We start from the raw sequence: 10,727 nt of genomic DNA, 5'->3' as shown, positions 1-10,727 counted from the left end.
CGGCAACAGGTGTGAACTCACTGAGGACGTCTGGTGGGCAGGAGAGGAAGGGCATGTCTGAAATGACAGGAACTTTACATACAGATAGATACAGATGATTGTGAATGCATTATTATCGCGTTAACTTTGACAACCCTATTTTTTTATATATATATAAAAGAGAGAAGAGCAGGAAATACTCACCTGAGAAGGTTGAACCAACACATATTGTATTTTTCGTTGATAAATTACTCTTTTTTTGTTTATCTTTTATTTTTCTTGGATATTCCCATTGAGACTGAAAATCTGGGCAAGACAGCAGCCTAAACGTTTCACACATAAAAGCATAAACAACAGACTTAAATGATTATTCAATTATCAAAATGGTCTGTCAACCGACTAATTGATTTAAAGGGGATCTATTATGCTTCATTTCCAGCTCTATATTTTAATCCACTAGAGTAGCTTTGCTTGATTCACAATTAATTGTTTCAGCACAAGTCGACTGAATTTCTATGTATAAGATGACGTCACCGATTGTTGGAGCTGTCCTTAGTTTAAATGCATGGGATTCAGACTATCTATTCTTTGAAAATGACTTTAAAAGTGAGGATTACATTTGCAGATATTCAGTTTATTGTCCAGATCAACTCTGTGGACAAAGTAGAAAACATGTGCATGCCTCAGAGTACCGAACATCAGTCATGTATACTATCTGCTGTATTTATAAAATCATGGCACGGCCCCCGACTCACAGATCAACCTATTTGGACTTGTATATTGATGTATAAATCAGCCCGCTGTGCTGCTGATACAAACAGCTTGATTCATGAATTTGCTGCCTGGTGCTGCCGTATAACATTATATCTGCATGAGAGCCCTGGAGTGCTTGGAACGGCTGCAGCCGCCTGTGCTTAATCAATAAGGCAGCGTTGGTGAATTTAACATAATTAGAGCTGCAAATATGAAATCCGTGGCGGCATTTTCCTGCTACGTGGCATTAAATTAGCTGCCTTGGAAAACAAGAGAATCGATTTTCTTGGGAAAACAAGACACTTCATGGAAAACAAAGCACTTCTCTGCATTCTGAGGAGGCCGTTAAAAACAATCACATTACCATTCTTGTGTGTGTGCACGTGTCGAGTTAAATACTGATAGAGAATAGCAGTGTCAAGACGAACAGTGTGTAAAAGTGTTGGACAGCAGACCCATATTTTCTGACACTTTGCATTATGTGGATGTGCTGCATGTTATACAGCAGGCTGCTGCAGTCGTCTGAAGGTGAAGGAATGAAGTCATGTTGCCCACTAGCACCTTCACATGGACGTTTTAAGGTACTGTTTAACTGCAGTGGCAGTCTGATAGTCTCCCCGTGGTGAAATTCCATATTGAATATCTGTCCAAAGCGGTGACTCTGTTAATGGATTTTTGAGGGTGAAATGCGGCTTTTGTCTCAAGCTTTTCGTTGGCTGTGGTGAATAAAAAGTGTCAAAATACAAAGATCAGGGGCCCTCAGCTACAGAATGTCACTGAAAGAGGCACGTACCGACCACAAAGAGACTCAAAATGACCACAAAGAAACACACAATGACTACAAAGAAACATACAATGACTACAAAGAGACACAAAACAACCAGAGACACAAAACAATTACAAAGAGATACAAAATGACCACAAAGAAACATACAATGACTACAAAGAGACACAAAACAACCAGAGACACAAAACAATTACAAAGAGACACAAAATGACCACAAAGAAACATACAATGACTACAAAGAGACACAAAACACTCACAAAGAGACAAAAGATGACCACAAAGAGACACAAAGTGACCACAAAGAAACATACAATGACTACAAAGAGACACAAAATGACCACAAAGAAACATACAATGACTACAAAGAGACACAAAACACTCACAAAGAGACAAAAGATGACCACAAAGAGACACAAAGTGACCACAAAGAAACATACAATGACCACAAAGAGACACAAAATGACCACAAAGAAACACACAATGACTACAAAGAGACACAAAACAACCAGAGACACAAAACAATTACAAAGAGACACAAAATGACCACAAAGAAACATACAATGACTACAAAGAGACACAAAACACTCACAAAGAGACAAAAGATGACCACAAAGAGACACAAAGTGACCACAAAGAAACATACAATGACTACAAAGAGACACAAAATGACCACAAAGAAACATACAATGACTACAAAGAGACACAAAACACTCACAAAGAGACAAAAGATGACCACAAAGAGACACAAAGTGACCACAAAGAAACATACAATGACTACAAAGAGACACAAAATGACCACAAAGAAACACACAATGACTACAAAGAGACACAAAGTGACCACAAAGAAAGATACAATGACCACAAAGACATGCAAAATGACTACAAAGATATGCAAAACGACTACTAAGAGATGCTAAACAACTACAAAGAGACATGAAATTACTAAAAAGAGATGCAAAATGACTAGAGACACAAAATAACTACAAAGAGACACAACATGTCTACAGAGAGACACAAAATTAGATGCAAAACAACCACAAAGAAACACAATGTGACCACAAAGAAACACAAAACAACCACAAAGAGACACAATATGACCACAAAAAGACACAAAATGACCACAAAGAAGCGTAAAACGGCTACAAAGCTACAAAGCTAAGAGACGCTAAACATTTGAAATCTAGTAGCAGTTTAAAGTAACATGAAATGGAAATACTCAAGTACCTCAAAATTGGACTTAAGCACAGTACTTGAGTAAATGTACTTAGTAAAGGTGTAATTTGTCCAAACACACCCTTAGGTCCCTGACAAGAGCCTTTAAGAGCAGCACTTTGAGAGATATATAAATAAAGTTATTGCTCTATAATGTCACTAGATGTTTCTCTTGCTAACACGTTCTTGTTGTCTGAAACGGTCACATGTCGTTCCTGCAGGCGTAAAGCTTAAGAAGAAGTGCTGACTCAAGTGAGGATTGCCAACGCTGACGCTAATGTGTGGAGCTCTAACAGTTGCCCTGCAGTTTTTGACTTTAGCTCTCATTACCACCGAGTTTGTCTGCAGCTGATCCGCACTAATCCACCGCTTTGATGTGATGTGTGCATGTATCTCCACTCGCTTTATCATTACACACTGTAGACTCCACTCGCTCTCTGATGTTAGGAAACAAACTGCACGCACTCCCGAATTAGGCAAAACATCCCTCTGACAAGAGTGTTAGTGTATTTGTGAGTTTTTAAGAGTCTAAAGCTTTATTGACAAGGCTGAAACGTTCATTATACTGCACAGCAGAAACATACTGCTGAGTCTGCTTTTCTTAGAGCCAAGTTTGTCCTGAGGATGCAGTTACAATGTCACTTTTAATTCAGAATTGGAGCTGGAGCTTGTGGGGAAAATTTTTTAAATTTGATCTGTAATCATCTGTTCTAATTAAAAAGATTCTCAGTGTATGAGAGAAACAGGTTGTGCTCTTAACTCCAGTGTGAAACGTTCATAAACGATCACAAAGAGATGCAAAACGACCACAAATACACATAAAACGACCACAAAGACACACAAAACGACCACAAAGAAACACAAAACAACCACAAAGAGACACAAAATGACCACAAAGAGACACAAAATGACCACTAAGAGACATAAAACGACCACAAAAAGACACAAAACGACCACGAAAAGACATAAAACGACCACAAAAAGACACAAAACGACCACAAAACGACACAAAACGATCACAAAGAGACACAAAATGACCACAAAGAGACATGAAACGACCACAAACAGACATAAAATGACTACAGCGACAAAACGACAACAAAGACATAAAACTACCGCAAAGAGATACAAAATGACCACAAAGTTTGTCACTATAAACCATCAAGTGTGTCATCATTAATGTCAGTAAGTCATTAATAAAGGGTAATTTGTCAAATAAACCATCAACCACTGTTACAAATATTAATAAAGTGATCAAGGGTTGCAGTTTTCTCACTTTCTACTATGACAGCAACGACAGTTAGTAAAGTCATCTGTAATTATAAATGTCAATCATTCATTATTAATAAAGGGGTTTATGATAACCCATCAAGTCTGCAGATGTAAATGTTAATGAGTTGTTAATAATAGATTCTGGTCCAGATGTTCTGCAGCACTTTTCCAGAAGTGCTGAAACGGTCCATTGGAGCTGTCTTACAGATGAGCTAAAGAGCTGAAATGAAAAGCTAAGAAATGGGAATCTCTACAACCTGGCAACCCAGAAGGTGTTCTTATCACAAAGAGACATACAACGAGCACAGAAACACAAAATGACCACAAAGAGACACAAAATGGCCACAAAGACACGTAAAATTACCACAAAGAGATACAAAACGACCACAAAGAGATACAAATCTACCACAAAGAGATACAAAACGACCACAAAGAGACACAAATCTACCACAAAGAGATGCAAAATGACCACAAAGAGACACAATACGACCACAAACAGACAGTCTGAAAAAATGTCCGAAAAAAAAGTCTGAAAAAAAAGTCTGAAAAAAAAGTCTGAAAAAAATATCTGAAAAAAAAGTCAGAAAAAAAGTCAGAAAAAAAGTCAGAAAAAAAAGTCTGAAAAAAAATATCTGAAAAAAAAGTCTGAAAAGAAAGTCAGAAAAAAAAGTCTGAAAAAATGTCCGAAAAAAAAGTCTGAAAAAAAAGTCTGAAAAAAAAGTCTGAAAAAAAATTCCGAAAAAAAAGTCTGAAAAAAATATCTGAAAAAAATATCTGAAAAAAAAATATGAAAAAAAGTCAGAAAAAAAAGTCTGAAAAAAAATATCTGAAAAAAAAGTCTGAAAAAAAATATCTGAAAAAAAGTCTGAAAAGAAAGTCAGAAAAAAAAGTCTGAAAAAAAGTCTGAAAAAATGTCAGAAAAAAAAGTCTGAAAAAAAAGTCTGAAAAAAGAGTCTGAAAAAAAATTCCGAAAAAAAAGTCTGACCTTCGTTCCATAGACCTACAACAATGATCAATACAAATGAAAATGTAAACTAAAAACAGTTATTCATTTCCACTGAAGGACATCCTTATTTATGGACAGAAATGTGTGTTTCTGAGCACCTAAACCATTTTATGAACAACCGAGACTGACTCTTCAAATCGGCACACATTACAAGTTCACCAGTAAACTCAATGAACAGTTAAAGTGACCTCTGACTACGAGCTTCCTGTATTCAGCTGAGAAACAGAGCATCGTTAAACGGCTGCATGTCTGAATGGAGTCTGGTGCAGCATCTGATTCAGAAGGCTCGTTCTCATGGCTGCGTTCCATGATAGAATAACGTGTTCATTCAGACTGAGTCTCAGTTGTTTATATGAATACATGATGTATTCTATCAGTTTAATGTGACTCATCCTCATTTTAAGAAGGTGAACACGCAAATAAATGTTTCCCAACTGAAAATTGTAATAATTTGTCCGAATTGCTTTTCTAAATCCTCGTCTCCTAAACTGATCTGTACCTCTTTAGACAGATTCATCCATTCACCGTCATGTTGTTGTGTGTGTTTTGTGGTCCAGAGGAGCAGGCCAGGAACCGGTTCCAGTCGGAGCTGGAGTTCATCCAGTGTTTGGCCAACCCAAACTACCTGAACTGTGAGTGACCGCAGACAACACCTCTAATATTACTACTGTTATAGTTATATCTGTTGATTGATCATTACTGACAACCTCTCAGAGATCAGGTCATTCAAATCAACAATTAACTCTTCACTAACTGCCTCTCTTTGTTTCCCTGTTTGTGTTCAGTCTTGGCTCAGAGAGGCTTCCTGAGGGAGAGACCCTTCATCAACTACCTGAAGTACCTGCTGTACTGGAAGGAGCCCGAGTACGCCAAGTTCCTCAAGTAAGACTTCCTGTGTTTATATATAACGCCTTTATCTGGTGGACGGAGCCACAGTCCTGAGAGACGGAGTAACAGTACTGAGAGACGGACTAACAGTACTGAGAGACGGACTAACAGTACTGAGAGACGGACTAACAGTCCTGAGAGACGGACTAACAGTCCTGAGAGACGGACTAACAGTACTGAGAGACGGACTAACAGTCCTGAGAGACGGACTAACGGCACTGAGAGACGGACTAACGGCACTGAGAGACGGACTAACGGCCCTGAGAGACGGACTAACGGCACTGAGAGACGGACTAACGGCACTGAGAGACGGACTAACGGCCCTGAGAGACGGACTAACGGCCCTGAGAGACGGACTAACGGCCCTGAGAGACGGACTAACGGTCCTGAGAGACGGACTAACAGTCCTGAGAGACGGACTAACTGGTTGATGGTTTGTCTCTGAGCAGGAGAAACACAGAGAATAACACCAGAGGGTCACTTTAATCTGCCGTCCCATGGTGCTTCAGTGTGTCAGACTGTGTTATTGTCTCAGGCATGTCCTCCCTCAGTAGAGCGTGTAGAGACCTGACTTCCTGTCGCTTGGCGTCCCCCCCTGCAGGTATCCTCACTGCCTGCACATGCTGGAGCTGCTGCAGTACGAGCACTTCAGGAAGGAGCTGGTCAACGCTCAGTGCACCAAGTTCATCGACGAGCAGCAGCTGCTGCACTGGCAGCACTACTCCAGGAAACGCACCCGGCTGCAGCAGGCGCTGGCCGAGCAGCAGCAGCCGCAGCAGCAGGCGCCGCCGCACGGCAACGCCACCGCCAAGTGATGACGTCACTAGAGCTGGGAGGAGGACTGTACATAGAAACGTGTGGATCAGAGCTCGACTGATGACGGATTTATGACTTCTGTTTTTTACATAAACATTTTGATAGTGATCCTTAGATGTGACCAGAGGGGGACGTTTTACGGTGTAACACTCAACTCGTCAGCGCTCTGTGGAGGACCAACCGTATCACAGAGCCACACCCATCAACAGATATTGATCAATCAGCCCATACAGCGGACCGTTCATCAGTCTGGCTCTAGGTTGTGGAGTTCATAATGACAAAGCAGCGTCTGAGAGGGAGACGCCTCGACGTTCTGGACTTCCTGTTTCCAGTTAAAGGTCGGGTTCATCTGCGTTCAACAACAGGTTGTTTTTCAAATGTTAACGTCCACTCAGCCGTCAGCAGGCAGCTGGGCTGGAGGTCAGCACAGGAAGCTGATCAATACGGTTCTGAATAATGGGAATGCTAGGCTAGCTGAGTCAACGCTAGCTGTGATACGTTTGGAACCAGCAGAAAGAAGAGGGGTTGTGTGTTTACTCGTGTTCTGTGTGGTCATACTGGTTTCATGAATGGAGTCTGGTGGCTTTGAAGACAGCGATAAAACGTCTTCAGTTTCCCGTCAGACGGCTGCTTTACCTCGCCGTCAGACGGCCCTTTCTGACGGGGAACCGACGCCGTTGAGCATAATTAACAGACTGCAGTTAGAAAATGAGTTCCTGGTTCCTGAACAGACATCAACCAAAACACAGTGACTATTTGACAGACTCATTGTATTTACATTTCTTCCTCTTTCCTATCTCTACTTTGCCTTTATTTTTAATAAAATATTTAATATTTGAATATGTTTTATATGTCATTGATTTGCTGATTTCCTGTTGGGGGGGGTCAACAGCAGCTCTTCACGTAAGTATTTAAACAAATTAATCTGTACCACTTTAAAATAATCTTTTCCACAGTATTTTGGCGTTATCTAATTTTCTTTTACCAAATCTCTATATCTACAATTAAAATAAAGAATGAGAATAGTCCAATGTGTTGAGAAAACACTGTAGTCTGTATTTCTACAGAATACTAAATAAATACAGATTTCTAGAATATTTAAGATGTTTATTAATGTGTTTGTTGATTAATTACAAATATGTATTTATTTGTATGCTCAATTATTATTTATGTATTAATTTTAACCTTTTATTTATTCATTCAATTATTTATTTAGTTCAGCATTTATGTATGTATTTATTTATTGACGAATTTTGTGTGCAGATTTGATTTTATTATATTCCAAAATCCCTTCTCCAGTAGGAATAATGATTTAATTTAAACAACCAATTAAATATATCTTTTTATAATTTAATAATTCTTGTGCAACTTTATATTTAATCATCCTGTTTAATTTTCCCTTTATTTATTTATTTTTGCTTTTATTATTTTATTATTTTTTTAATAATATTTTTTATATTTTTATATTTATTTTTAATGTATGTATTCCAAAATACCTGCTCCAGTAGGAATAATTATTTGATTTAAACATTAATTTTATAACCTAATTTCATAATTTAATAATTTTTGTGCAACTTTATTTTTACTCATTCTGTTTAATTTTCCCTTTTATTTATTTATTTTTGCTTTTATTTTTTCATTAGTTTTTGTATTTATTAATTTTTACATAATTTTTTTTATATTGCTATATTTATTTTTAATAGATAGAAAGATAGTAACTTTATTGATCCTGAGCATCACAGTTCCATATGAATTATTTTTAAAAGATTCTTGTGCAGCTTTATTTTGTACTCATTTACATTTTGAATCGATGTCGCTTTTATTCTGAAGGATATCCGTGCTGCCGGAAGTGGACTTTGTCCCCGGAACAGTCTGGACCTGGGAGCCATCCTCCTCACTACACCCCGTCGTTGAGTTAAAGCGGTAACGGTGATATGACGTGAATCGCATCCCTTCGAAAAACGGTCCTCAGCTAGCGGTTAGCTAATAGTTCCATCCATCCATCCATCCATCTGCAACCGCTTATCCCGTTAGGGGTCGCGGGGGGGCTGGAGCCGATCCCAGCCGACATTGGGCGAAGGCAGGGTACACCCTGGACAGGTCGCCAGTCCATCGCAGGGCTAATAGTTCCGTTTGTTTGATTTCCGCAGTGAACGGTCGGTACAGCGGAACATATAAAGACTGAAGACGACTCCGGTAACTCTTAACTTATTGATTATCGCTGATTAACTCAAGTATTTTGTGTAAAAGTCGATTTTTAATGTAACTACGTAACAAGCTAACTAGCTACGTCAGCTATTGCGTCACAGTTTGTTGTCTCCCTGTGCATGCGCAGTTGTGACCTCCAAAGCTCAGCTGTTCACCTCAGTGATGATTAATCAAACTGTAGTTTATTGGCTTATTAATAAGATTAATTCAACATTTAGATGACTTTTTGTTTGAGAATTAATACTTTAAGGTTAGGTTGTCCTTTAACACTAAAAAGCACCCTGTTAACTAGTTTATATAGTGTTAGTTTGATGATGTAACAGTGAGAAGTCCAGTTAACATGCTCATTAAATGAACAGTTTGAGCAGGTCAGAGTCCAGAAACACTCTGGGAGGGTCCATCATATAGATACTGTCTGGGTCAGGTCACCTTATTCACATGTCATGTAGAAACAAATGAAACTGAATCATATTTGAGGTGAAAAAGAAAATTACTGAAAGCAGAAACATTGTTTTTTTTAAATTATGTTATTAATTTATATATATTTTTAATGCATTTTGTTCTATTTTGCTTCGATGTCTTCTTTCACACTAGTGGAAAGATTTATTTTACTATAATTTGTCTATTTGCATCTGTAGATTTCTCCTAAACTCACCAAAAGTTACCGTTAATTAATGCCTCATTTACACATTTAATGACTTATTTATTTATCTTTGTGTTAATTGCCCTATTTATTTATTTGTCTGTTTAATTTTTGCTTTTATTGTTTTTATTTTTAAATTATTTTTTTGCATTAATTTACTTATATTTTTTAAATTTATTTAAAATGTATGGATTTATAAATCTTAATTTATTTCACATTTTATCAATTAATTAATGGCTAGACTTATTTTTGATATTACTTTTGTTACATTTAATGACATTTATTGTGTCATTTATTGATTTGATTGATTTATTTTTGATGTTGGCAGGTTCTGTCCTCCATACAAAATATACTTAAAGTACCAGAAGTAAAAGAACTCCTGCAGAATAATATATATATAATATACTGCTGGTAGTTTAATCTATAGAAACACATCATCATTTATTAGTGTATTAATATCTAGTAGGAATAATGTGACTTGTTGTCTCTGTTGTCTCTCTGTGTCTGATGATGAGGATGATGAGGAGGATGATGCTGCAGCGGGTGGCGGTGGTCGGTGCCGGGGCGGCGGGTCTCTGTGCAGCGAGACACATCCTGTCCCGCGTCCACAGCTTCACCCCCCCGGTGGTGTTCGAGCTCTCCGACAGCATCGGCGGCACCTGGTGCTACGACGAGCGGGTCGGAACCGACGACCACGGGAGACCCATCCAAAGCAGCATGTACAGAGACCTCCGGTACGTCCACACCCGTCCTTCAGGTCCTGTCCAGTTGGTCCTCCTGGTCAAGACCCGTCCTTCAGGTCCTGTCCAGTTGGTCGTCCTCTAACGTCTCCGTCTCCTCTCTACAGAACCAACCTTCCCAAGGAGGTGATGATGTTCCCTGACTTCCCCTTTGACCCCCAGCTGAACAGCTTCCTGCCCCATCAGGAGGTCCAGAGGTACCTGGAGACGTACTGCCGGAGCTACGACATCCGTCCTCACATCAGGGTGAGTCGTCCTGCAGCGGGAGACCAGCTACTCTCCTGTTCTCTAGGGAAAGGTACTGTTTTTATGAATGCAGTCTGGTGGCTTTGAAGAGAGACATATAACGGCTGACTCAGACTGAAGCAGTTATACTGACGTCATCACAGCCACCAGACTCCATTCACAAAAACACTCATTTTA

General features: G+C 38.9%; 2 protein-coding genes across 2 annotated transcripts in view; both read left to right on the top strand.

The window, feature by feature from the left end:
* Positions 1-5,502: 5,502 nt before the first annotated feature.
* On the top strand, positions 5,503-7,553 carry LOC141753005 (mediator of RNA polymerase II transcription subunit 31-like). The gene is made up of 3 exons (XM_074611306.1): positions 5,503-5,641; positions 5,795-5,891; positions 6,499-7,553. The coding sequence occupies exons 1-3, from the start codon at positions 5,539-5,541 to the stop codon at positions 6,710-6,712; spliced, it is 414 nt and encodes a 137-aa protein (XP_074467407.1). The 5' UTR covers positions 5,503-5,538; the 3' UTR covers positions 6,713-7,553.
* A 1,279-nt stretch (positions 7,554-8,832) lies between these two features.
* The window catches only part of LOC141752190 (uncharacterized), a 6,798-nt gene continuing 4,903 nt past the window's right edge, over positions 8,833-10,727 (top strand). Inside the window, exons 1-3 of the mRNA XM_074609894.1 lie at positions 8,833-8,909; positions 10,089-10,298; positions 10,412-10,550. Of these exons, the coding sequence (XP_074465995.1) occupies positions 10,093-10,298; positions 10,412-10,550 (345 nt within the window). The 5' untranslated portion in view covers positions 8,833-8,909; positions 10,089-10,092. The remainder of the gene's footprint in view (positions 8,910-10,088; positions 10,299-10,411; positions 10,551-10,727) is intronic.

This window comes from Sebastes fasciatus, chromosome 16 (assembly GCF_043250625.1).
Source record: "Sebastes fasciatus isolate fSebFas1 chromosome 16, fSebFas1.pri, whole genome shotgun sequence".
NCBI classification, from domain to species: domain Eukaryota; kingdom Metazoa; phylum Chordata; class Actinopteri; order Perciformes; family Sebastidae; genus Sebastes; species Sebastes fasciatus.
Note: the sequence above shows the minus strand (reverse complement) of the source record. Positions and strands in the feature narration are given on the sequence as shown.

Excerpts from the sequence above, each read along its gene's own strand:
- LOC141753005 (XM_074611306.1), top strand. The coding sequence starts at position 5,539 with ATGTTGTTGTGTGTGTTTTGTGGTCCAGAGGAGCAGGCCAGGAACCGG. Across the intron at positions 5,642-5,794 it reads CAACCCAAACTACCTGAACT|TCTTGGCTCAGAGAGGCTTC; the intron begins GTGAGTGACCGC and ends GTTTGTGTTCAG. Across the intron at positions 5,892-6,498 it reads GAGTACGCCAAGTTCCTCAA|GTATCCTCACTGCCTGCACA; the intron begins GTAAGACTTCCT and ends CCCCCCCTGCAG.